General features: G+C 40.3%; 1 protein-coding gene and 1 non-coding gene across 4 annotated transcripts in view; both read left to right on the top strand.

The window, feature by feature from the left end:
• The first annotated feature begins 322 nt into the window (after window positions 1-322).
• ARID5B (AT-rich interaction domain 5B) overlaps window positions 323-27272 on the top strand; it is a 171582-nt gene continuing 144632 nt past the window's right edge. The window contains exons 1-3 of one of the 3 annotated variants that reach the window (XM_038743511.1): window positions 323-467; window positions 888-1142; window positions 20615-20840. In XM_038743511.1, the coding sequence (XP_038599439.1) occupies window positions 447-467; window positions 888-1142; window positions 20615-20840 (502 nt within the window). In that variant the 5' untranslated portion in view covers window positions 323-446. Of the gene's footprint in view, window positions 468-887; window positions 1143-2650; window positions 2710-20614; window positions 20841-27272 lie in introns of those variants that run through there. The other 2 variants (XM_038743510.1, XM_038743512.1) reach the window with 2 other exon arrangements.
• On the top strand, window positions 27067-27173 carry LOC119926314. The gene has a single exon (XR_005450201.1). It is a non-coding gene; the product is annotated as a U6 spliceosomal RNA (small nuclear RNA).

Genomic DNA, 27272 nt, shown 5'->3' with positions numbered 1-27272 from the left:
ACCCTCTCCGACACTCCGCTCCCTTAAAAATATAAAAAGGAAACTCTAAGCCCGTACGAGATCGGCGAATGGATGAACCCTGCCCGTGCACATTTTCCTTCCGAAAGATATTTTTCTCAGCCTTAAGAAATGGTCTTTCCCTTGATCCCTCCTCCGTCCCTTCTGGCTCGGACCGATCCTCTCCCTTTATTATCAATTTGATCGCCGGGGAATCGCGAGGAAAGTCGGGTCCTTTCGACACGGAGGGAAACTCGGGGCGATGGAGAAATATTGGGTCTGGTTTGCTGACATTTTGGTGCAGCCGAGGAGGCCGAGGGGCGATTTTATATTGAGTCTCGGCGCCGGGGGGGAGGCGAGCCTGCTTTTCCCTTCCAGGACCTGATGCAATCCATTCAAGCCAACAAGTTTGGAGAGAATGTTGAGTTCAATCAATTCAGAACGTCGAGATGGAGCTCAACTCACTCCAGGTATTTTCCTCTCCTCCGCTCCTCCGTCCCCCGCAGCCCTCTCCAGCCCCCTGCCCTGCAGCCCCCCAGGCCCCTGCATCCCCCCCTCGCCCCCTCGACAAACTTTTCAAGAAACTTTTGCCCTCCGCACCTCCCAAAATCATTTTTATTGTTTTAAAAATTCCTGCACACCTCTTCCATCCCTATGTGCTCTTACCTCCCGGGTCGGAGGGGGGGGGGGAGGGGGGCAGGGCGGGGGGCGCGAGTTTTTTAAAGGAAGGCAGATAGCTTGCGGGATGTGTTTTTTCTACCCAATTTATAGCTGATGTATGTGGGTGAGTGGCTGTGTGTGGAAGTGTCAGGGTGTCTCGTGTGTGTGTGTGTGTGTGTGTATGTCTGTGCTCTGATCATTATTTATTTGATTATTTTTTCCCCCTGCAGTGGGTCGGCTCTCCGTGTGGTTTGCACGGACCTTACATTTTCTACAAGGCTTTTCAATTCCACCTTGAAGGCAGACCAAGAATTTTGTCCCTTGGCGACTTTTTCTTTGTCAGATGTAAGCCAAAGGATCCGATTTGCATAGCGGAGCTCCAGCTGTTGTGGGAAGAGAGGACTAGCAGGCAACTTTTATCCAGCTCCAAACTTTATTTCCTCCCAGAAGATACTCCCCAGGGCAGAAATAGCGACCATGGCGAGGTGGTAAACATATCTCTCTCTCTCTCTCTCTCGTTCTGTGTGTGTGTGTCTCTCTCATTTTATTTATTTATTTATTTTATTTTTCTGGTCATGCTTAATACAAGGCAAGCTTGAAATACTGTATTCACTAATGCAGGCAGCACGAGAGACGCTTTTTTAAAGGGGTAGCGCCCCGATCTGGGGCTGGAGCACTTTGCCATTGTCAGAGTTTGGCTGTCAGCTTTAACGCAGGGAATCCAACCGCTGATTTTAAGAAACCATCAAATAACTTATTCGAGAGGAGGTTTTATTCAAGGATCTCTCCGTGTGTCAGATCGTTTGCTCTCGATGCTGCTCCTGCTGCTGTTTGAACGTCACAGCCTTTTTTTTTTTTTTTGGTATTTTTGCTGATTTTTTTTTTCTTCTCTCCTTACCTTGTCTGGCTCGGTCGGGGCTGGGTTTCTTTCGGTGGGTTTCGATGTTGTTCACTTTTTTTTTTTTTAGTATTTGATATGTTTAAGAGGGCGGAAATTACGAAATGGAGGCTGAGGGAGATCAAAAGCTATTGAGCTGGCAAAGACGTGTTGAATAAAGTGATAAATGACAGGTACTGGAATAATACATTCAAATAACTTGCAGATCCGCCCGGGCATATTTCAAAGCAGTCGTGTAACCAGCACAAACACGTTAAGCATTAACAACTATATCTCTCTCTCCCCTCTCTTTTTTTCCGATACGTGCCATTTGATGTGATGGTTTTCAGTTACTGCAAGAATAGTGGATGTTTCCCAGGGTGGGGGAAAAATTACTGGGTGGGGGGAAAAAGGGTTGGGGGCTGCCGGGGGTTGGAGGGAGATAAAACAGAGGGGGTGGTGCGAGTGTCACACAATCCCCTAAAGTCCAACGATTTTCTCTCTTCCAGACATCACTTTGGCCAGAGGGGTAAGGATGGAGAGAGAAGGGGTGTAAAATGGGGATTGAGACTGTGAGCCCCATGTGAGACAGGGATTGGGACCCTCTTTATGGGCAGGGATTATCTCTGTGGCTGTACTGTACTTCCCCAAACGTTTAGCCCTGTGCTCTGCCCATTGTAAGCGCTCAATAAATATGATTGAATGAATGAACGGTGGAATGGTGGGGGGAGAGAAAAGGGAGGAGACCACCCTACCTTCCTTTCTCCGGTGACTGCATCCCATATTTACCCCCCGAACTCTTCCCCCCGCCCGCCCACTCCTCTCTCTTGTCACGTTTCCCGGCCGGACCATCCAGGAAAGCCAGGTGTAAGACGGGCAAGTCCTTGGCAGATCGCAATCCCGATGATCCTGGGGAAGCGGCTAGCTCCGCTCTGCCTTCTTCCAGATCTGCAATTTCATGTATGACCGCAGTCCTGCGGGCTCCTGCTGTCAGCTGACTGCTCTCTGTTCCTGGGGAACTATTTTGGTAGGGTGTGTGCCCACGGCGCGAGGTGGATGCGGCTGCATGGCAAGTGGGGGGAAAAAGGGGGGGGGGGGGGCAGAAAAAAAGCTGGTTAATCAGACTGTAGCTGTATGCAACTTACTAACAATGTGCCAGGCGCCTGGGGTACAAGGTAGGTGGAAGGCTCCTTTAATAATGTTCACCTATTAACTCCTCATCTAACCCGAGCTGCCAGCCCCTTCAGCATTCCATAGTCTGATGGAGTTAATTGTACTTTTCTCCACACTCCCCCCTTTCTCCCAGGATCGAATTACCCATCAGTATTATATGTTTGTTAATTACTGTAGTTTGTCAAACAGCTTGCCCTGGAAACAAGCTCTTCTTAAATAAGCATTTCCCTGGCCCCTACTACTCTCCCCCCACCCCCCTACCCTCCCTTGCCCTACTTTCGTTTCTATTTTTTTTATTTTAATGGCCCATCTTCTCTGATGTCTGCAGTTAAGGAGTTGATGTTGGGTAACATGCAGGGGTTATTGGAAAACTCCAACAGGTTGACCTCTCTTCTCCCAATATCTCCCCTCTGTCCCCTCCACCGCCCTCCCCCATCCAACTTGCCCGTGCAGCTGTCTCCCTCCCCGCTTCATTATTCCTTATTATTTGCTTTTCAAATTTATTACTTCAGCATGGCCTGTGATCTGGAAAAGGGGAAGGATTAAGTATCCAGAAAAGAGTTGGATCTAATAGACTCATGACTCAACCCAAAAGGAAATTATTCACTGTTTTACTGGATATTTTGTGGTCACTTCTTTCGAAAATGTAATTGCGATATTTGAATAGACCCCTCGTTGACCTCACTTGTAACGGGTTTTAATTTCTGTTTGTGTAATTAAATTGAGAATCTGGCTTGGGGATAGAAGATGGAGCAGCGAAGGTCAAATCTTTGAAAACAGCTGATGATGAGTTATCTTTTTTCCCCAAATAATAAATGATTTATTTTAATCGGCATAGAGTGTGGATGTGAGGCATTTTAGTGTGTCTTGATGATCAGGTCATGATGTTCTTGTGATATAAGCCTTACCTAAGAAAATTAATCTTACCATTTAAAGGTGAACTCAAGGGGGTGGGGAGGAGGCGGCGGGAGGTATTTATAATTCTCAGCTGCATATGCATCCTCTAATAGTATGCATGATTTGTTTTTTAATTCTAACAGGGTTAGTCATTAGCTGTATGATTGTACTTGTATATTTCATTAAGATTTCAACTGATGTCATGGTGAATCATTCAGCCATATTAAAACAATTTTCAATTGAGATAATGACACGCCTCAAAATTATGCAAATACACGTTGCATTGTGTAAAATAATTATGACAAATGTAAAGCAGGTAGAAAGTTTCCTAATGCAGATCAGTTTTACACCCAGGTGATGTCATTTCCCCTCTGGCCTAAGTTAGTCATTCATTAGCAGAGTAGCAGCAGAAACAGCAACAGCACACTGATACTTCTTTGGCTGGAAGCCTACAGAAACTAGCATTTAGAGCCAGCACCTAGAGAGGGCAACATAACACTCCCATTAAAACATGTACTTTGTTTTCACTTACTCTATTAACTTGTTTTTATACATTGAAATGATTTTTATTATTGATTTTAAATAGTTTTGAATGATAAATTTGATATTTAAGTGTAAAAAGTCTTCTTGGCCATTTGCACTTTGTTACTTAAGGAAAACATTTAGCACATTGAAGCAGCAAAGCAAGGTTTATTTTAAGTAACTAAATCGGGGTAATAATTCTTTTATGTAACTGACATCATGCATTCCTAAAGGACATCCAGGCTGGCTTTTGAATAGAAATGTCCTGTTATCTTTTTAAGCTTTCTGAAGATATGTGGATATAAATCCAAGAGCTAGGCGAACGATAATTGTTAGCAAGAAAACTCTATTCCCCAGAGCAGAATTTACTGAGGTATATTATGTTATGGATGCTGGTAATAAAGTATGGCAGTGCTTTTATATTTTAGAACAATGAATGGTAAATCTATCGGGTTGAAAGATCAAAGGACAGTTGGTATAAGTGAGATGGTTTATTCAGAGACAAATTGGCTTTTTCATAAAAGTTAGAATAACACCCTTTAAGGGACTAGTACTTTGAGTTTTTTGGGGTTTTTTTGCCCGTGACAGCTCAGAGCTTTTGGTTTTAATGTGGTATTTAGTTCTAGTCGTATTTGTAGGTGATCATAAAGGAGACCACTCTTTTTGATTGAGCTGGTCCATAATGGTTCCAGCAATAGTATCTTCATTAATTCACTTTAAGGGGAGTATTGGATGTGGAAAGGGATAAATTTAATCACTTATTTCCCACAGCTAGGGACTCTTCAGCCAGGGTCTCTTTAGAGAAGGAAAACATCAAAGTAGGCAGGTGATAATCCTTGGTACCCTCTAATGACATTTTTTTTTAGGTTGCCAAGTGCTTTATTTAATGGATATAAACACAGATCTTTGTCCACCTGGTTCCTACTTAAACCTGATTCTTCAAAAATATAATATGAGCTGCAGTTATTGGACTGGGGTTAATGCATCTGTGCCATCCAAGAGGCTTTGAGATCTCTATGTGCAAGATATAGGCAACAGTGAATTCCGTAAAGTGTAGTTGTGTTCTCAAAGAAATTCATGTTATGGACCAAACTGTTATAGCAAACATTGGTTCAGTGGGAATTAAATATAGCACAATCACTGACATTTTTGAATACATAGCTCTACATTATTATTATTATTATTAGGTCCACCCCTAGAAGAGTGCTTTATACCCATGCCACTCATTGTCATTTTAGTGTACTAACTACTGTAATGTTGCAAAACCTCAAAGTGCTGGTTAGCCTATGGATAAGCTGTGAAGTTTAGCAGCATCCCGTCTTAACCAATGATGTATGCATGTGCACTACTGATTCTTCTTTCCCTGAATCTTTTTGCACTAACGTTTGGGTCGTGTTATACCCAGAGTAGGCTTGCACTGTGAGAGGAATGTTTCTTAATTCTTCCATTATGTTGCATCCAAATTCTGTAATGAAAACATTTGTAGTGGCAGAACTATTGATGGTTTTTAGTTGTAGCTTTCTTGTTTTTGATGGTGGTGAATTCTAGAAGTAGCCATAGGTCATCCTGGGGTTTTCAGAGGGTGAAAAGGCCTCGGGAAAATAGCAATGTAGTAGGCATACTTTCTGGGACTAAAGTTTTATCTGTCCTAGGACTTGGAGATTTATAGCTTGATATTCACCCTGCCTTCAGTCTCGCAGGATTGTTGTGCATATCCTTATACTGTCTTACCTTCCCCCTGTCTGTAATGTAATGTCTTTTGCCCCTTAAGTCTGTAAGCTCCTTGTGGACAGGGATCATTTATCCCAACTCTATTATATTATACTTTCCCAAGGGCCTATTGCAGCGTTCTGCACACAGTAAGCACTCAATAAATACCGTTGATTGCTATGTAAATTTGCCTAGTATTATTTTCTAGTAACATAATTTGACGATAGATCCAATGGCACTGAACTTAGCTACTGGACCATGTAGAGGTCAGGTGCTGTAATTCATCTTGTCCGTTAAAATGGCTATTGACATTTAGACCATTGAACAATTTAAAAAATGATACAGAGGTCTATGTGTATGAATACAGTGTTAGTAATTAATATCAATTGCCCTCTTCTTCATTATGGCATCTTAATAGAGGCACAGATCCAAGCTCATTTGCCAGAGTCTTATTTTACCCAATACCCAAGATATTACTTGATTCAAAATAATTTACCTATCATCTTGCACATCCAGGGTATATTTTTTTTTTTAGCTCAGAATAATAGTTGTAGCTAGTGATTCCCAATAGGACTGGCTTTTAAATAACTCTGACACAAATTTATTGATCGTTTGCTTCAGCATTCATTCCCATTTGTGATAGGTGGTCATGGATTTCTGCATTTCTTGAAAAATCCACTACTGTGCACTTGCACAATAATGGATTTTTCAAGCTCCACTGTGATACTTGTCTGCTTATTTGAGATTACAAGCAAGTCCTTAGACCTCAGAGTGTGTATCTCACATCCCGGTTTGTCAGCATCAGTAATAACAACACATCTCACACACACATAGGTTAAATTATTAAAGAGTGCTCTGAAATCATGCTAATAGCATCAATCTCCAACATACACTTGTGCAAATTAATTCTGCTTTTGAAATCAGCTCCACTGTTAACGCCATTGTTAAAGATGGATGTGTGTCATTTAGCGTAGATCTTTACATTTGTATACTTTCACATATTCTCTCAACTGTACCTATATTTATATATGCAGATGTTTCTGCTGATGTGCTCCATACTGTGCACTGCGCTATCCACCCTGCTGTCAGTAGCATCCATTGGTAGGAGGCAGGGGATCAAAGCTTTACCCTGAGAAGCCTAAGTTGTGAGCCATTAGCAGGCTAATGTATGTGGACACTTCTAACCCTGTTTTTTCCCTTTCCTTTCCATCCCAAGTGACTTTTCTGAGTGCATTTAGACTGTCAAACATGCCCCTACTACTCTCCATAGTTGAGTTCCCAGCCTGCTCAGTGCTCTAAACATTAAACTCTTGTCTATGAGAATAATAGGCTTTACATTCTACACCCTCAAGCATGTTGAGCTACTGTGCAGACTAGAAAATAAAAATGTTCTAATTGTGTCTTTTAAATAAGCATAGGAGTGAATTAATTAGACCATATTTTGTCTTTAGTTGCTTAGTTACACAATAGTATTCCTGAGCACGAGTAAGATAAATTGGCTTTTTTTGTGTGGCTTGTCCCTTAATCATAATTACTGTATTGCTCAGGAGAGTAAAGCATACATGGATTTTGAATTTTTGTATTAATAGTCAAACAATATGCATATGATATATCAAGTGTATCCCGCTCGACCTGTTTTATATTCTTTTATGTGGGAAGAAGTTTTATTATGGTGGTAACATTCACATTACTGGAGTTGCCCAAAGATGTAGTTCTGGGAAATACATAATTGAAATGTTTTTGAATTGCTTTTTCTGGCCTTTTCAATCTTATTCAAAATAATAATGCCTCTAGTCTTAGAGCAGTTACATTCATTTGATTTAACATCTTTCTCTGCTTTGCTCAGGCTCACAGCCGGCTTTAACCCTTCCCAGCCCAGACTCTTGTGCGATAAAGAGAAACATTGTTGAACTTTCTGTTTTGTAGTCGAACTAGTCAGGAGGTCAGGAGAGCATCAGAACACCACGACATTATTCCCATGACCTTGGTGTTTTTCAGCGGCCAAGTGGCCGCTGAAAGGTGTGAAGGTGAGGGAAAGAATTCACCTTAGCCCATCCCAGAGAACCCATATTCTTGCCCCCCACCTCGGTCTTGCAAGAAGGATTGCTACTGACTGGTTAAGAACTTGGGTTTCTTTCTTCCGTTGTTTGACATGGGCTGAAAGTGTTGGACAGCTTGATATAGTTATTGAACAATAGAAGATTCTGGCATGAAACCCACTGTACATGCTCAGTGAATGTATGGTGGAAATTGGCTTCATTGTTCTGTTGTATGAAAAGCAAGTAAATTATTTACAGATATTTGCTAATTGAAGCACATATTGTTTTACCAGCACAATAGAACACAATACAACAGAAAACAAAAGAATGAGCTTGCATAATTTAAACCTGCTAATGCGATGTATTCTAGTTAAGAAAATAGTATAATTATGTAATCTGCGAGTAAGGCTGTGCATACTACAACGGTACACATCAAATTGGCAGTGTGTCAGTCTGTCAGTTTTCCATGCTGAAACAATCACTTGAGATCTGTAGAACATCTGATGTGAAGTCTTTTTGACTGACTTTGGTTTGCCCATTTGTTCAGAATTTCTGTTGCCTCTGATTCCAATCCTGTCCTGATTTCCACTAAGAAAACAGTGTTTGCAGTGGAGATCCAAAATGTTCAGGGAATGTGTCTATCAACTCTGCTATATTATACTCTCCCAAGTACTTAGTATTGCACACAGTAAGTGCTCAGTAAATACCATTGATCAAATTGTTTGGGCCCTTCGCCCCATGCTTTTCACCCTGGTTTGTCAGTTTATCTTTTGCCCCAAGTTACACTGTATTTCTGGCTTTGGCTAGAAATGCTGTCACTCAGAAACGAAGTTGTTGAAGGACTTACTTTAGCATGAGAAGTGACCCATCATGCCTGGGCAGTTTAAAACCTCCTGAGCTTTCTGTTTTCTGTTGTCTGTCTTGCATGGACCCTTCGCAGGAGGCAAGGTACAGACCCCCTCCAGTTTCTCCCCTCCTCTTCCCTCCCCCCTCCCCCCCAACACCTTATCATTTCCACCTTATTTTGCAGATTGAGGAGGCAAATACCTGCCCAGGCCCTGGGGGCAAATGTGATTTTCACCAACCAATGCATTGTAGGAAACCTTTGAAGCTTTTGAAACTATTGTCGGAGAAAAAGATTATCTTCTGACTTATCTGAATAACTGTTTTCCTTGAAACGTTTTCTCAGTTTTGACACTGACTGTGCTTAAGTAGTTTTTCCTTTCTTTGCTTGACCCTTTTCTGAGGGTCTGATCCAGCAGAAAGGTATCCTACCACAGAGCTTCCAAGCTTAGTGTGGGCTGTACTCTGTATATTTCTTTCAGATGATGGCCCAGAAACTCCTATGTCAGGGCAATGCTCTGCTTCCTCAGTGGGCAGTGTTCTGAAATCTGGAGATCTTCACTGAAAGAATAGCATGTATTAAGCTAATTATATGTAGTTGTCCCTCTTATTAAGCTAATTAGCTTTTTCAAAATGGCACTGCGATATCCCACAATGCTGCCATCTGGGATTTGTGGTTGGAGGATGAGCGTCTTATGCCGCTGTGGAAAAAAATACCCATCTCAGCTCCTCCAGAAGATTATGTCGACCCTACAATTGCCATTAGATGAGGGCAATAAATATTTCCCATTCTTGAGCCACTCCAAACGTCCCAGGCCCTGTCTTTGCTGGGGATTGGAATATTTGCTGTTCACAGTTTGCTGAATAACTTGGGTTCTGTCACTAGAAGTGAGAAGTCTCCCCCAAGAACAAGAATGGACTCTGGAGGTCATGGAGCTTTTGCTCGATAGATGGTGCCATCGTGATCAGGGCTTTAATAGGACATTAAATAGTTATTCCTTCAAGAGGCCTCAATAAGAGGAATGGCAGAAAATCAAGGTGGAAGGAAGAAACCTGCCTTCCAGATGTTGCAGCCTTTTTCACCAGAGAGCCCTTTCAGACGTGGCCCACACCTCCTCCCCCTGCCATCCTGCCACCTCCCGATACCTTGTCCTGATCTGCTGAGGAAAGGGCAGAGTCAAATTGAGTCAGATTTCCAATGATGCCTAATTTTCTGGGATTCCTGGTAACCTTGAGATTTGCTTTATTCTGTCAGTTATTTTTGCTTTTCATTTCTCTCTGTTGATGCACTACAGGTGTTGATACACAGCGTGGCTTTGAAAAAAATATTTTAAGAGAGTGTCGAATGAGAAGTGAATGGAAAAAGGGGGCTAGCCAATTCTGGATTCAGAGACAGTGAACTTAAAGAAGCAGAAGCCTCTGCCCTCTTTCATCACCCATACCCCTTTCTTATCAGGGGCAGGATTGGGACACCATGGCTGCAATTCCCAAGGATTAGGCACCTGAGACAAGTGCCTACTTTACCATACTTCGATGTGGCTGTAGTCAGACTGGTATGCCTGTGAACCTCAGGGGGTCGCCTCCAAGTACCAAAAGGATTTCCCTAGGTATTTGCTCTATGGGATACCAGTAAGCCCTGTGTTTTGCCACCCCTCTATACCAAATTACAGCAAAATTGAACATACATGGTAGTGTAAATAAAGACCATAATAGAGCCCTTTATATCTAAGTGAAATGTACAGTTCTATTATTCTGGGTGAAAATAGTCATAATAGTCTAAGTGGTTTGTATTCCTGTAGGTGAATGTGTTTTCAGCAGCAATGCACCGAGGTTGTAAAATATGCATCTCCAACTATCTGATGTGGTAAAGGTTCCAATAAAAAGGCTGAAGATGTTTTTCTAATGCAAATTGTACTGATCAGATAAATGGCAGGCAGTGTCTTTTATAATTATCAACAGGCATTTGTAGAATATGGCTCCTGTTTCTCTAGGCCCCATATTTGATGTTACTAGATCAGTAATTCAATAGGCAGCCAAGCAGGTGTTCAAATCACTTTTGACCTCCAAAATTCCTCCAATGACCCCTGGAAGCCGCAGAATGAAACATTCTCAGCATGTCAAAATTTTGAGAGATCTCAGTGCCATAATTTTTTAAGGCTTTCTTCTGTTTTTCTTTAAAGAAAAAGAAATCTTTCCTCTAAATTGGCTCTGAATAAGAAGTTATGATTAAAGGGACTCCACAGCTTGCTCGGTGCTGTTCCAGCAAGCTGTCTTGTGGCAAAGTGCCTTTAAAACAAATCTTCTTTAGAGGGGCTGGGCAGGGAGAGGAGCAGTGAGGCTTTCCACTTTTTCAACTGCAGAGTCTTTTTCCTTGTAGGTATGCATGTTACTATCTGCTAAGGCAGGCAGTATCGAAAACCGGTGGTTGCTTAGACAACAGAGATGTGATATTTCAGCATAATGGTGCGCCTTCCTGAGCCCTGCCTTTTAAAAAGCAACTAACATCTCCATTTTATCTTCTAAAACCAATAAAAAGCTTTTTCTATCAACAAGTTGCCTTTCAAACACCTCCTCTGGCTTCCTTAGGCTGTATTTCACTTAGTTGCTAAATCTTGGATGGTGTATTCAAATTATAAGATAAGATTAAAAATTTTATGGGAACAGAAGACAGAGTGACTTTTTTATAGGCAATTATTTCAAGATTTAGACAACTGCGTGGAGGGGGAAGGCTTTTTCCTTTGGCTGGTCAACATTCTTTACAGGGGAGATTAATCTAATTCCCCAGCACAACTGAAACTAGTGTTCAGCACTTTCAACTGCAAACCTAATTTCTTTGTGGCCCCAAAATGTATAACTGTTCCCTTCCTTTAAGATTTTCAGTGGAGTTTTCACAGATCCATCACTTTAGTACACAGCTAATCTGATAGGAGCTGAACAGTTTTCTTTCTTTTTTCTTGTCATGAATTTTCTTTGCTTGGGTGATTTCAGCCTGTATTCATGGGCATATAATTATGGATGACATCAATGGTAGCAGATTTTTTTAATCTTTTAAAGATTTATTGTTAGTCTGTCAATAACCAATGTTTGGTTTGTGTGTGGTTTTTTTGCAGGGGGTGGGGAAAATGCTTGTCTTTTTAACCTGACGTCATGGCGAGAAGCAGTGTGACATAATGGAAAGAGCACAGGCCTGGGAGTCAGAAGACCAAGATTCTAATCCCGGTTATGCCACTAACCTGCTGGGTGACCTTGAGCAAGTTACTTAACTTTTCTGTGCCTCAGTTTCCTCATCTACAGAATGGGGATTCATTACCTATTCTTCCTTCTACTTTGACTGTGTGGGAACTGATTATCTTCTGTCTACCCCAGGACTTAGTATGGTGTTTGGTACATAGTAAGCACTTAACAAATACAACTATTATGATTAGTAGTAGTGTTTCTATTAGTTGAGGGACTTCATTCATTCAGTCGTATTTATTGAGCACTTTCTGTGTGCAGAGCACTGTACTAAGTGCTTGGGAAGTACAAGTTGGCAACACAGAGAGACGGTCCCTACCCAACAGCAGGTTCACAGTCTAGAAGGGGGAGACAGACAACAAAACAAAACATATTAACAAAATAAAATAAATAGAATAAATATGTATAAATAAAATAAATAGAGTAATAAATACGTACAAACATGTATACATATATACAGGTGCTGTGGGGAGGGGAAGGAGGTAAGGCGGGGGGGATGGGGAGAGAGGAAGGAGGAGGCTCATTCATTCATTCAATCATATTTATTGAGTGCTTACTGTGTGCAGAGCACTGTACTAAGCTCTTGGGAAGTACAAGTAGGCAACATATAGAGATGGTCCCTACCCAACAGCGGGCTCACAGTCTAGAAGGGGGAGACAGACAACAAAACAAAACATATTAACTCAATCAATCAATCAATCGTATTGAGCGCTTACTGTGTGCAGAGCACTGTACTAAGCGCTTGGGAAGTACAAGTTGGCAACATATAATAAACAAAATCAAATAAACAGAATAAATATGTACAAATAAAATAGAGTAATAAACACGTACAAACATATATACAGGTGCTGTGGGGGGGGAGGAGGTAAGGTGAGGGGATGGGGAGAGGAAGGAGGGGGCTCAGTCTGGGAAGGCCTCTTGGAGGAGTTGAGCTCTCAATAGGGCTTTGAAGGGCTTAGCAGAGCAGTGTGCCAAGCGCTCGGGCGAGCAGGAAGCAAGAGCGTTGGGAGAGGGGTGTCCCTGGCCTGCAGGAGGGTGGGGGTCGCTGCTCACGGTGCGCCGCAGTCTCCACAAGCTCCTGCAGCTCTTTGACTTGAACTTGGACTCTAGTCTGTAAGCTTGTTGTGGGAAGGGAACGGGTCTACCAACTCTCTTCGATTGTACTCTTCCGAGTGCTCTGCACACAGTAAGTGCTCAATGAATCCGATTGATGGATTGTTTAGAGGAGCTGTCTACTCAGGTAAAATAAAGTGGAGGGGTAGGTGATTACGTGGTGAAACTGGTCTTGACACACAACTCAAAACCCTCCGTTGTGCCTCAATTTCTCAATTATTTGTAGACCTTTTTTGGTATGATTGTTGGATCGGGGTAGGGAATTCTCGATGATCCAGGTAATGAATGACCTCGAATTTTAGCTTTCCCAGCCAATACAGTGAAACTTACCTCTTGGCTAGTGTGGACCTGGCCCAAGTGTCAAAAAGAAAGATAAGTGTTTTTCATTGTATTAGCAATTCCCAGACTTGTATTTTTAATGAGTAAGCCACATCCACAAGAGATTAGCATCACTTGGCTGTGCCTTCTGCCTTGCTGTGCCCCAGAGTGGCAGTTATGTCACAAGAACTACTCTCCATCATTTACATCATGTTGAAATCAACTGCTTTGAAGAGTCACAAATTTTTCTTCCTGGAAGGGTGTAGATGAGTTTTAAAATAAAATCCTGAAAACATAAATTTGTGGTGCTGTAAAGCTTTTTGCTGGGGGGAGAGGTGCTATGAAGAAAACCTGACTCTTCTGCTTTTTAATGACGGAAGTTGACTCACATTGGCTTTAATTCTGGTTTATGTCCTTTTGTGACTTAGCATCCCAGAAATGGAATGTGTTTAGGTTTGAAGTTCCTTCTTTCTGGTCCTGGATATGGTCCCTGCACCACACTGCCTCTATTGTACATGAGTATAAAGGTCACCAACTGTGGTTGAAAATTGGCTCTTGCATTAATCCTAGTTTATTCAAAAATGCACAATATTTTTACAAACTGAGTCTCTGTGTCTTTGATTGAAGCCTGAATCATTTACCGTAACAGAGCATATCAATAGTATTGGAAAAAACTAGAACATAAAATACAAAGCCCTTTTAAGTAATCCAATATAGGATAATTATATTATTAAATAAAGCTGTTGGTCTCAAATTATTCAGTTGGCATTGTACATGTAAGGATAATAACATGAACTGTGCAGAGTGAACAGAGCAAAAAATGTTTAACAAGAGGGAGCATGTCTAAATCATATGTTTATGTTTAAGTGGAGGTTACACAAAACAGAAAGATTTACTTCGTTTCTACATTAAAGCTTTCTAAATAGCCTTAATATACCTTTGCCATTAACCAGTGGAGCAAGTACTTCAGAACTGCGCATTGAAAACTTGAAACTAACTTGCCAAATTACCAAAAAAAAAAAAAAATAGAGCTAATCCAAATATGTGGAAAGATTTCTCTCTTTGTGTTTTCATTTAAAAAGCATTCCCTTTCCCACATTTAGTATTTATTCATGTGGTCCAGGCCCTGCTAAACTGCATACCAAGGTAGAGAGTAATCTACCTGTAAAGCCCAGAATGAAAGGCTGGAAGTTGTTAAAATGCCCTTTGTGTTTTTGGTTGAGTCCATGGAGTGTAAAGGGTCAGCTAAGTGGGGTAGTTTTTCCTTCTGTGTGGGTCAGCAGAAATGTAAACCCGTTGTGGGCAGGGATTGTCTCTCTTTATTGTGGTATTGTACCTTCCAAGCGCCTAGTAGTGTTCTGCACACACTAAGCACTCAATAAATAGGATTGAATGAAAAAAAAAACCCAAAAGGAACCCGGCTGTCTCCTACTTGTTTTAATGACTCGAGCTGGGGGTTTGTGTGGGGCTAGCTTTAATTGTGTGAACATTAAAATGGTCACAAACAGGATTTGAAGTTAACACCCCATTAAACTGAATAAGGGAAGTTCACACCTCTTCTGCTGCTATTGTGTAACTCTGGATGGTTTGGGATCCAGAAAGACTACTTGGGTAGCAGCAATAGTTTTGGAACTGGGTAGGCTTGAAACCCACCCAAACAATGATTTGTTCCAGTCTCCTTCTTTCTTTTTTTTTTTCTTCTTACACAGCAGAAAGTTGCAGTTGAGGCATAGACTTGTGTTGTGTTGGGTATGTATGATTCAATTTGTTGTTCCATTTTGTCATTCTGACTGTGGAAAAAAGGAATGTGTTATTCAGGGTCTAGGGTAAACCTTAAAGGTCAATTGTAGTAGAATCATTTGGCAGTGAGCCTCTTTTTTCATGGTTCTGCTTTCAAGTGTGGTTAGTTCACAAGTAAATAATAATTTAAGAATAATAACTCTGTGCCAAACGCTGAGGTATATACAAGATAAATCTGGTTGGACCCAGCTCCTGGCTGACGTGGGGTTTATAGTCTAAGAGGGAGGGAGGCAGGTCTTGAATCCCCATTTTTCAGATGAGGAAACTGAGGCACAGATGCAGCATGGCCTAGTAGGTGGAGCACAGACCTGGGAGTCAGAAGGATCTTTATACTAATCCCAATTCTGCCTCTTGTCTGCTGTGCAACCTTGAGCAAGTCACTTAAATTCTCTGGGCCTCAGTTACCTCATTTGTAAAATGAGGTACTGTGTGCAAAGCACTGTACTAAGTGCTAGGAAAGTACAATACAGCAGTAGAGACAATCCCTGCCCACGACAGGGTCACAGTCTAAAGAGGGGGAGACAGACATCAATACAAGTAAACAGGCATCAATATAAATAACATTTTATATATAATCATGTTTCCATAAGTGCTGTGGGGCATGGAGAAGGGGGAAGAGCAAAGGGAGTGAGTCAGGGTGATGCAGAAGGGAGTGGGATCTGAGGAAAAGAGCAGCTTAGTCTGGGAAGACCTCTTGGAGGATGTGCCCTTCAGTAGGGCTTTGAAGGGGAAGAGAGTGATTGTCTGGCAGATTTAAGGAGGGAGGGCATTCCAGGCCAGAGGTAAGACATGGGCCAGGGGTTGGTGACAAGACAGGCAAGATTAAGGCACAGTGAGGAGGTTAGCACCTGATGAGCAGAGTGTGTGGGCTGGGATGTAGAAGGAGAGAAGGGAGGCGAGATAGGAGGGGTCAAGATGATGGGGATTTTTAAAGCCAATAGTGAGGAGTTTTTGTTTGCTATGGAGGTGGATAGGCAACCACTGGAGATTTTTGAGGAGGGGGGTGACGTGTCCTGAACAGTTCTATAGAAAGATTATCAGGGCAGTGGAGTGAAGTATGGACTGGAATGAGGAGAGGCAGGAGATTGGGAGGTCAGCAAGGAGACTGATGCAGTAATCTAGGCAGGATAGGATGAGTGATTGTACTAATGTGGTAGCAGGTTTGGATGGAGAGGTTTGGCGATGTTATATAGGTGAGACCAATGGGATTTCATGGTGGACTAGAAATGTGGGTTGAATGAGAGAGTGGAGTCAGGATGACACCAGGGTTATGGGCTGGTGAGATAGGAAAGACTGTTGTGCCGTCTACAGTGATGGAAAAGTTTGGGAGAGGACAGGGTTTGGGAGGGAGGATAAGGAGCTCTGTTTTGGACATGTTGAGTTTGAGGTGGCTGGAGGTCATCAAGTAGAGATGTCCTGAAGGCCGGAGGAGATGTGAGCCTGGAGAGAGGGAGAGAGAAGAGGGGAGCAGATGTAGATTTGGGTATCATCTGCATAGAGATGGTAGTTGAAGCTGTGGGAGCGAGTGAGTTCTCCAAGGGAGTGAGTGTAGATGGAGAGTAGAAGGGGACTAAGAACTGAACCTTGAGGGACCCATACAATTAGGCAATAGGAGGGGAAGGAGGAGTCCTCAAAGGAGACTGAGAATGAGTGAGAGATAGGAGGAGAACCAGGAGAGGATGGAGTCAGGGAAGACAAGGTTGGATAAAGATCCAGGAGGAGGGGATGGTCCACAGTGTCAAAGGCAGCCGAGTGGTTGAGGAGGATTAAGACTGAGCCCTAGTGGGACAGGGACTGTGTCCAATCCGATTACCTTGTGTCTACCCAAGCACTTAGAACAGTATTTAACACATAGTAAGTGCATAATGAATACCATAATTATTATTGTTATTATTATTATGTTCAAGCGCTTAGTACCATGCTTTGCTTACAGTAAATGTTCAATGAATACGATTGATTGATTGAAATGACTTGCCCTTAATCACACAGCAGGCAGGTGGTAGAGCTGGGATTAGAACCCAGGTCCACTGGTCCCCAGGCCTGTGCTCTATCCATGGAGCCACACTGCTTCTCTAGTTGATTTCTATTTGATGGTGCAATGTGGAGTCCAGCATTTGTTTTAGATTAACATAGTTTTATGTACTTAAGAACATAAAATATTTATGATTTTGGAATTACTTATTTGATATGCAAACACAGTTGGCTACAGTGTGAATTATTGTGCTGTTGCATTTGATAAATGTGCCAGCATGATGCAATTTATTTGCATACTCTGTGTAGAGTATGGATTTTCGATATTCTTCCAGCATAACGCTACCTACAGATAGACTTTGTGGGAGTGGACAGTGGATGGGAAACTTGGGCCTCCCAGAGTGTGAAGCCTATTGCCCATTCTTTCTCCCACCTTATAGCACTTAGAACAGTGCTTGGCATATAGTAAGCGCTAAACAACTACCATTATTATTATTAAGTACCTTCTGTGGTGCCCATTACATTTTGGGAGTCAAATCAAACATAAGCTCTTATTATTTTAGGCTATATCTTTGTATACCAGACAATAGAAGCCCTTTCAATTCTTAAGCAGGGAATGTCTATAAATTTCAGTACTTCTTGTTAAACACACACACACACACACACACACACACACACACACACCAACACCCCCCCACCCCCACCCCCCCAGTGTTTCAGGCCATTGTATGGAAAGGAAAAGGAAAAGAAGCACGGTTCTTGACCTCTAACATATGTGATATATGGATTAGATGGATATAGTTGTATCTCCCTCCTCCCCCCCATTCTTTGTATTTTCACAATATGGAAAATGAGGAGTCATTCACTACATTGCAGTATGGTCTAAAATTGGTTAAGAACTGACTTGATAAAACTGCAGAGAGCAGTAATATAATGCTTTTCTGTGTCTCTATTGTATTGTGTTAAGCACAACAGCAGTATTTATCCAGCCTTAATACTCAGTTTGCAGAGCGTAATCATGTGGTGAGGGTACCAAATTTTTTTTCCTGGGCATTTGAACTCACCCCAGGGTTGGCGAGGGAGTATGAAGTAGGTTATTGGAGTGGTTGTCTTTGTATCTTGGTTGCCACTCAGAATAGCAAATATGGACATGTGATTTGTGCTGTTGTAAGTGGAACGTAATGTTTCCTGATCCCTCCTCTCTCTCTGTCGCTTTATACACACACACACACTCTCTCTCTCTCTCTCTCTCTCTCTCTCTCTCTCTCTCTCTCACACACACACACACACACACACACACACACACACACACTGGTGGCTTTGGGGATTTTATTTTTTCTTTCTTATCAGATTTCCTTCTAAATCCTGGCATTTGACAAGGTTGTAGAGCCAGTTTATGAATTCACAGTAAAACACACTGGCGGTTTCACAATCAAACATACTTAAGTTTATGGTTTGTATATGTGTGAAATTGTATGTTTGTGCATGTGGGAGTCATGAGTTGACTTCTGAAAGATGGGCTTATTCATAAATGACATAATGAAGATTGCATTTTTTCTTGGTTAATAAACTATTTGGATTGCTTTGTATAACAGCCAAAACTAGTCATACCATTTCTTGGAAAGGATTTGAAGCAACTGGTAATTGAAATTATAATCATTTGATCATACCAGGGCTATTTGAAAATAACATTCATTCCCCAACATGTCTAATCTAGGGAACTATAGTTTATGGAAACTGATACTAAAAATCATTTTTCTAACATTGAGTGTTATACATTGTGATACTTAATTATTTTCTTGTGCATCCTAAACAAGAATTCTGAAATGGTCTGTCCACAATCTGTTGTGTACTTTGATTCAACACCCACACTGAATTCTATATTCTGACATTTAATAATCACCATGTAAAAGCTATAAAATGCATGGCAACTACTGATCTTTTATTTCAGGAGGATGGTGTAATGAAATTGGATGAAATCATTTGTTGAAATTATACTTTGTACGATGCCCTGTTGTTTACAAAGTATTGAAAATTGCTCATAAAAAAAGGATAAAAACACTGTTTCCATTGTCTGTCATTTACTGGAAGTTCATTTTTAATAGTGATAACAGACAGGATCCCATTACAAAAGTTAAAAAAGGCTGAGAAGTAAGCGTACCTTTCATTTCTCATGAAATATTTGTTATTCCACTGCAACGTAATAGACCCTGTCTGCTCAGAAAGCAATTAGGAACAGGATAAGGAAAAGTGAAATTTTAGATCTACTTTACATTTTTCAAACCAGAGCTGGGTCTCCATATTGTATTAAGCTTATCTCAGTAAACTCTTTTTTGTATGCCACTGAACAGTGTTTTGGGGGGGAGTTGAGTGGGGAGAAATGTGTTTAAAGGAGAAAAAAGAAAAGCAGAATGGATTGTGAATTCCTTTTGTTTAATAAGTTAGAGACTTCTTTTTGTTGTTGTTTGGAGCGAAAAAAAAAGTGTTTATGGCAAAAATGTTCCCAAGCAAAGTGGCTTTTCCACCAAGTTTTATTCCCGAAATGTGAAGTGGAAAGAAATGAAGGGTATAAGTCAATCAAGTTGAAATGTCAAATGTTTCAAATATTTAACTTAAAACTATAGAGTTTATCTTTCCAGGCCTCTTCCAAAGAATATTTTGAGGGAGAGTTCTGTTTCATGTAGGGACACCAATTAACATCACTCATTTATTCTGAGTGAAAGTTGATTGTTTCCTGAAAGCAATTAGAGATGCTTAAAATTCAAATTCATGTGCCTTAGGAGAGACTAAGTTTAAACTGTTTTCTTAGAATACATGTTAAAAAAAACATGTCATTTCTCATTTTGCAGAGTTTTAAGAAATATGAGAATGTGTACGTTTCTTTCGGTGGGAAACACATAACATTTATGAAGTATTTCTTTTGGGATTACATCACAGTTTTATTTAATTTTTAGGACAAAAGTTAAATTCAATATTTGTGTAGAAGCCAAGGGAAAATGTACCATAAACATAGGAATTTTTTGGTGAGTCAGAGTTCCAAGAATCCAAGATTTACTTAGTCCATTTATATGAGGCCTGGCTAACCATTAGTCATCCAGTCCTGAGTTTTTACATTTGCAGTTAATTGCACCTAAAAAGCTAGCTTTCACCCAAGCTCTTGGATATACAGATGAGGTTTGGCAATCAGCACTAAAAATTGCTATTAGGATTACTGCCCTGATATTTTTGGACTTTTTTTATCACATAAATATTTGTTCTAAGTAAACAGCTAACACTGACATTGAAAAAACATAGGAATTAGATGAGCTTTTTAATATGCAGTGGCACAGAAAAAAAATTGCCGGCCAGCCCAATGATAAGCTCTTCAAATGGGATGCCGGAGTTGGGGTGTTGGACATTTATCATTCATCACAGACCCACAAAGTGACATTTTCTGTTTTTGTGTGACAACCTCTTTCAGGATGAAGTTATTGCAGTTTCCGAAAAGGTAATTGTGAAGCTCGAAGACCTGGTGAAGTGGGCGCATTCAGATTTCTCCAAGTGGAATTATGGTCTCCGGGCTGGACCAGTAAAACTTGAAGAATTGGGAAAGAATAGACAGCCAGAAGCTTTGCTGAAATACAGACAGTCTACGCTTAACAGCGGGCTCAACTTCAAAGATGTCCTAAAGGAAAAGGCTGACCTTGGTAAATATAGCTTCCGTTTCTAAATCGGGTGTGTATGCGTGCGTATGTGTAAGCCTATTTCTGTTGTGACTATCTGGAATCTCTGAAGGCTGTAGACTTCAGCTAGTACCTACATGAAATAATTCGTGTGATCTGGGAGATCCATGTGAGCGTTGATGGCCATGGGAACTCATCCCCAAGTGATTAAATCCCTGTCATTTACATGGAGGCTCAATGCAAACATCTACCCTAAGCAGAGGTTCCCAGTTTATGACATAAACGGATGGGAAGTCAAATATCAAGAGAGAAGTCTATTAACCCTTTTGGAGTCCATGGTGTGGAAATCATCCCAATTTAAAAGAGGGCAAGGGGCCAAAGTAATTAAACCTATTCTTCAACTGGCCATATTTTCAGTAAACAAATGTGTCTTTCCTTGAGGCTCATCTCATATCCTGTGAGTATCAAAGTAATAGATTCCTAATTTTAACTGACCATTATTCCGTTTCATTGAACCTGGACCATACTTTAGTTGATATTGTCCCCAGTTTGCTAGTGAATGTCTCTTCTTTACCATAAGAAGTGGCAGAGTATTCAAGGTTTAATTAAATTATCTGTCAGAACCTTAATGTGTTTTCAGAGACATATCTCTCCTGAACACACCCACTTGCAAACATGTAAACACAACACTTTTGTGGAAATTTACAAAACTGGTTTTGTTTACCCAATAGCCAGATTTGTTTTTTAAGTTGAGGCTCTGCATTCATAATTTTCCATGGGTTGTTGGATATTTGACTAGAGTGTTATTCAGGAAATGTCACCAGAACTGTATTATTATGCTTAACACGTGTGATCCCCCACAGAAAACGTGTATATCATATTGTGCTTTTAATGCCTGAATTCAGTTGCCCTCCCAAAGTCTACTGTTTTTCCTACCACTCTTTTTATATAGCTAGTCCTTGAGGTGGAATATATTATTAACGAACAGTGCAACAGGAAACCTGTGTGAGCAGGAGGATGTTTAGATGGTGCTATGTGCTGAAACAAGACAAAACTGACAAATACATTTATCCGTAAAGCCATATTTTGGCCTTCATGCAATATTCGTTTTTTTAAAATGCCTTCTTTACATGTTAATCTTCCCTTTAAAGCATTATTCATGAATGATTCTGAAAAATACTATTCTATCATCTCTCCTTTTGAAATTAATTTCAGAAGATGGAAACCAAAATAACTCTTTTGGGGGAAGAATTTTGACCCTTTGTTGTTCCAGAAGATACTGAAGGATGTCTGCACTTCTAGTGAGAGCGAAAGAAGGAATGACTTAGGCCTGTAGGCCCACTTAGGCCTATTATCTTCTAGTGGATGGCAAGCAGAATGCCTCAAATGAATAATACTTTTTTTTAAAGAAAGAATTTCCCTTTAAGGTTAGGATTAGAGCCTTTCAGATTCTGGTATTTGCAATGGGGAGTTTGAAACAAACAGCTTTTGCCATTGGAATGCACATTGTGTTGTAATGTGTGGAAAGAGAAACAAAAACTTTTCCTTAATGTAATGAGTTTTCATTATCTGATGGCTTTGTGGTTTACAACCCTGGAGAGGCAGTATTTATATTAGAGGAATAGTGGTGTCCCTAACTATGACCCAGTCCTATTCCCAGCGACTATATAACACCTTTACCCACCACCTTCCCTCCTCTGTCTGCAAATTCAAAATGTTTGTTGTCTGGTCTTTTATTTCCACACAATGCTTTTCTTATCTACCTTTCTCCTGGCCATACTGAGATCTCTTCCAGAACTGCATTGTTCATGGAAGTTCACACACTTATTAGGTTTTTCCTTCATCTGAACCATTCCAACTCACCGTTGTTCTTGCCAAAGAAAGGGAGATGAACTGTCTGATTGCTTAAGACCCTTTTTTTTTTGGTGGAATTGAACAAAAATGGAAAGTTCTCACCTTTCCGTGGATAAAGGAAAACTCTACTGTGCTTTTCTTTTAATTAGTCATTTCATCATGTGTTTAAAAACAAATTGGTCTTTAGAGACTTTTTTTAAGCATAAAAGTCTAATTAAGGAACCTAGAAACCCAGATCTTGGGTAGTACAAATTCTCTTTAATCCTAGTTTGTGTCACTTCCTGCCTCTCTCTGAATAGTAACAGGAGGTTCTCATAAATAGTATCTGTCAACCAATTAATACCCTGCCAAGGGTAAAAAGAATTGCCCAAAATGGCAGTTTGCAATGTCAGCCCTGGTTGAAATGACAGCCATTCCTCCAAAAATAACCAGAGTTATTAGATTAGTATTCTCTTTAGGCATTATTTGTCCATGTATTCATTCGTTCTTTCAATCGTATTTATTCGTTCAGTTGTATTTATTGAGCGCTTACTTTGTGCAGAGAGTGCTTACTGTGTGCAGAGCACTGTACTAAGTGCTTGGAAAGTACAATTTGGCAATAGAGACAGTCCGTACCCAACAATGGGCTCACAGTCTAGAAGGGGAGACAGACAACAAAACCAAACAAGTAGACAGGTGTCTATCATCAAAATAGATAAATAGAATTATATATATTTACACATAATTAATAAAATAAGTAGAGTAATAAATATGTACAAATATACTGAGAGGGAGGGGGTGTAGGTGGGGAATAGAAGGGGACCCAGAACTGAGCCTATAAATTGTATAAAATTCAAAGTCTGGTGATGCAGTGAATCATTTCCAATAGAAAGAAGAGTCCTTCTTTCAATTGTTATTATTGTACTAACATCAGTTTTCCACTTATTTTCTATTGTGCCATGATATCAACATATCTTAACATAGGTCATATTCCTGATACATTTGAAGAGTTGAATCAGTAAACAATCATTCATTCATTCATTCTTTCAGTCGTATTTATTGAGCGCTTACTGTGTGCAGAGCACTGTACTAAGCGCTTGGAAAGTACAAGTTGGCAACCTATAGAGACGGTCCCTACCCAACAGTGGGCTCACAGTCTAGGAGGGGGAGAGGTCCAGCAATGTAAAGAAAATTACTCATTCAAATGGTTATTGGAATAACTTTTGAGAACTATTTCACTATCAATTCATATTCCCAAGATGTACAAGTTAGGTAAGAAGGAAAATAAGAACCAAGTTAGCCCATTTGTCCTGTTAGTATTTTTGAACTTTATATATTCTTAAAGGATCAAAAATGGTTTTTGGTCAGTGGCTGGAGATTAGTCCCAGTAAGTTTATTCAGCTCATCAAGAATATGTTTTTCTTTTTGATATATCTCTTGCCACTCTGCTTCTGTGTCATGTCTGTAGCCCAGTAAATGTAGACTTTGATTTCAGAGTAGCTAGAGTCCTGTTTAGGGTTTCTCACAAAATACTGACTTAAAGACCTCAAAAATGGAAGAAAAAGAAACCCACATAAAAGCCTTTCTTTTCCTTCTTTCCTCCTCCTCTTTCCTCCTTTTCAAAAATATTTCAGTTTTCAGCATGAAACCATAACATATTTTGCCTTGACTTTTGTGGAGGTTTTTTCTGACTGTTCCATTTAAAGGTTGATTAAAAAAATAAAGTGAAGTAACAATATGTAAAAATAGAATGGTTGAGGAATGTATTATTCATAAACATAATGAACATAAGAACCTGTTTTTCCAGAAGAATTGGGCTGATTAAATCACTCACTACACGGGCCTCCAGTTATTTATTTTTGTCTTTAGAATTACTTAGCTTTTGTAATAAAGTGGACTTGATACCCATATTTGGTAAAGAAGTTGAAAATAGTTGAATGAGGAATTATTTCATTTTACAAAATTTTAGCAGCTTTGCAGTGTAAACATGGCAAACTTGCACTTGTGTATTCCTTGGGCTATAGTTTGAAAAAAGTCAAATTATTTTATATACCATTGCTTCTTACAGAGTCGCTTTAAGTGAAGTATGAAAGCTTCAGTGTAAGCTTTATTGGTCTATAAATATGTCATTATAGTTGGACTACATTTATATGCTTTGGATTGTTGTTTAAGCCAAGAAAATATGTCTCTACAGGTTGACTTTTTATTGAAACCCTTTGAGGCATACAACAGACTGTAGTTTAGGCTAAGGTTATTAAAACAGAATTTTCATTTTTTTTTTTGCAGCAGGCTTGTTGTCAATTATGCTGCCACAAACTGTCTGAGGATAGGCAGTTATGAATGGTTTCATCTCTAAATATGTCTTGAAAAAGAAATAAAAGATAGAGGAGCCTGAACTGAAATTGAGAAGAGACACCAAGGAGGTGTTCTAGAGGGTTGGGGGAGGAGGAAGAGAGGCAGGGGCTGAATTTGATTCTAAGGGCCCCCTCCTTTGGGATGGTTTCTGTTGAGAAATGGCTGCCTTTTCACCCTCTTCTGCTCTCCTCCTCTCACCCCCACTTTCGTTGCTGCAGTTCCTTTGCCTTTTCTCATGAATAGACTAGGAGTAAACAATAATAATAATAATCACAGTAATAATAATAGGAGTAGGCTGTGAAGGCTTTCTATAGCTGCAGGTTTTTCTCTCTCCAGGATTTCCCCAGGTGCCCTGTGACTTTGATCTCATCTTGGCTGAGTCTGCAAGATTTAGGACTTAACTTTTTGCTACCTGGTTTGTTTGTCAAACCACTGGCTTTTCAGAGCAGGAATCATTGGCCCTGCTTGTGAGGAACATATTGGGGCTATCAGACAATGACCTCTATGCCTTTAAGTCATCAGTGTTTAAGGTGAGACTTAGTTTTCTAGCTTTGTACCCTTAATGTTCTTCACCTTTAATGATTCACAGCCCAATTCTGCTTTGATGAAGAAAGCTGAATTTGTATTAAATTGTCTTTCCATAAAAGCCCCTGATAATCCACATGGAAAACCTTTGTTTCTATGGAAAACTTTAATATCATTCTGGGACCAAAAAAGAGCTCAGGACCACAGATGCTCTTTTGTACAAGGTTTGACTGTGCAGTTTTTTTTTTCTGATTGAGGTTCACAATGCTAGTTTACTCCCTTTCTGCCTCTTTTTATGATGAGTCAAACAGGGATGGAATCATTTGGCTCTTGGACCATGGGCAGAGCTGCCCCTGAAGGTTGACATCTTGGAGTCAGTCTCAGAGGAGGAGGCTTGGGCTCCATGCAGCTGTGCTTATTAAACCAGTAGAGTATCCAGAGTATCCCTGCTCATGAGTGTTTTCTTTTGAACATTTTGCATCCTCTTTCCAGTCTGTTTGGATTCTTGCTGATTGGTTTATCAGTGGCAGTCATGAATCAGTTTGGATTTTTTTGAAGGTTTTTGTGAATGGATATTTAATTTAGTGTTGCATCAAAATCTATTGTGCATCTCTATGACTTCCATATTGATATGAGGTATTTCATTTCTTGCCACATGGTATGTATTACAGTTTGAATTCAAGATGCAAATTCACTACGTCATTGATATCCAGTTGATTGGCTTGTTCTTCAAACGATGCCCTTGTTACATTTCAGTCTGAAGTATTTTGCCCCTTCAGAGATTTTTTGAATATTAAACTGAATTTGTTTTGGGTTTTCTTTGATTTGTTTAATAACGTTTTTTGTCTGGTATGGTATTACCTAGATATAACAGGTGCTGCTCACCAGTGCTCTGTTTGTTCCATTTTTCCACCTGCCGAGGGTAAACTCGCTAACTCTGTCAGGATAACAGAGGCGATAAACCACAAATAACTCAGGAACACAGATCATCTAAAACCACCTCACATGTCTCATACTTGCATGGGTCTCAATTAATCAGAATGAGCTTCAGTTCATCACCTTTCCCCTGCTGTTTTCCCTCTGGATGTCCTAGAGCTGAGTCTGGGTGTCAGAAAGAGGGAGGAAGAGCTGTAGATTAAAGAAGTATGGGTTATTTGTAACAAGATTGTCCATCTCTGAATCTTTGAGTCAACTCTATTGAGAATCACTCCGTAGAATGCTGCGTAAAAATTGTTTTGACCAATTTTAAAGTTAGTATTCAATCCTTTGGATATTTTTATATAGTAATAACACATTAATTTCTCTCTCTTGGAAAAAACATTACTTTACATTTCAAGATTATGGCAATGACAATAATGAGGGAGAAAAAATGAATTTCAACTGGACTTGCAAGACAAGTTTTTTTTCATTATCAGGCTGTTTGTAATCTGTCTCTTTTGGTTGACAGGTTATTAGAGGGATGGTTACAGCACAGCAGCCAGGTATATCTTCTTATAGGCACATGTACAGCTTTAGTCCTGACAGCTCAAAATTATATTCGCTCACTTCAGCAGCACATATACTAAAATTGGAACGATACAGAGAAGATTGGCATGGCCCCTGCGCAAGGATGGCACACAAATTCGTGAAGCGTTCCATATTTTTAGCTGCCTTCGACACTGTGGACTACCCCATTCTCCTCAACACGCTATCCAACCTTGGCTTCACAGACTCCGTCTGCCTGGTTCTCCTCTTATCTCTCCA

This window comes from Tachyglossus aculeatus, chromosome 3, assembly GCF_015852505.1.
Source record: "Tachyglossus aculeatus isolate mTacAcu1 chromosome 3, mTacAcu1.pri, whole genome shotgun sequence".
Classification (NCBI taxonomy): Eukaryota; Metazoa; Chordata; class Mammalia; order Monotremata; family Tachyglossidae; genus Tachyglossus; species Tachyglossus aculeatus.
This window is presented reverse-complemented; position numbering and strand designations above follow the sequence as displayed.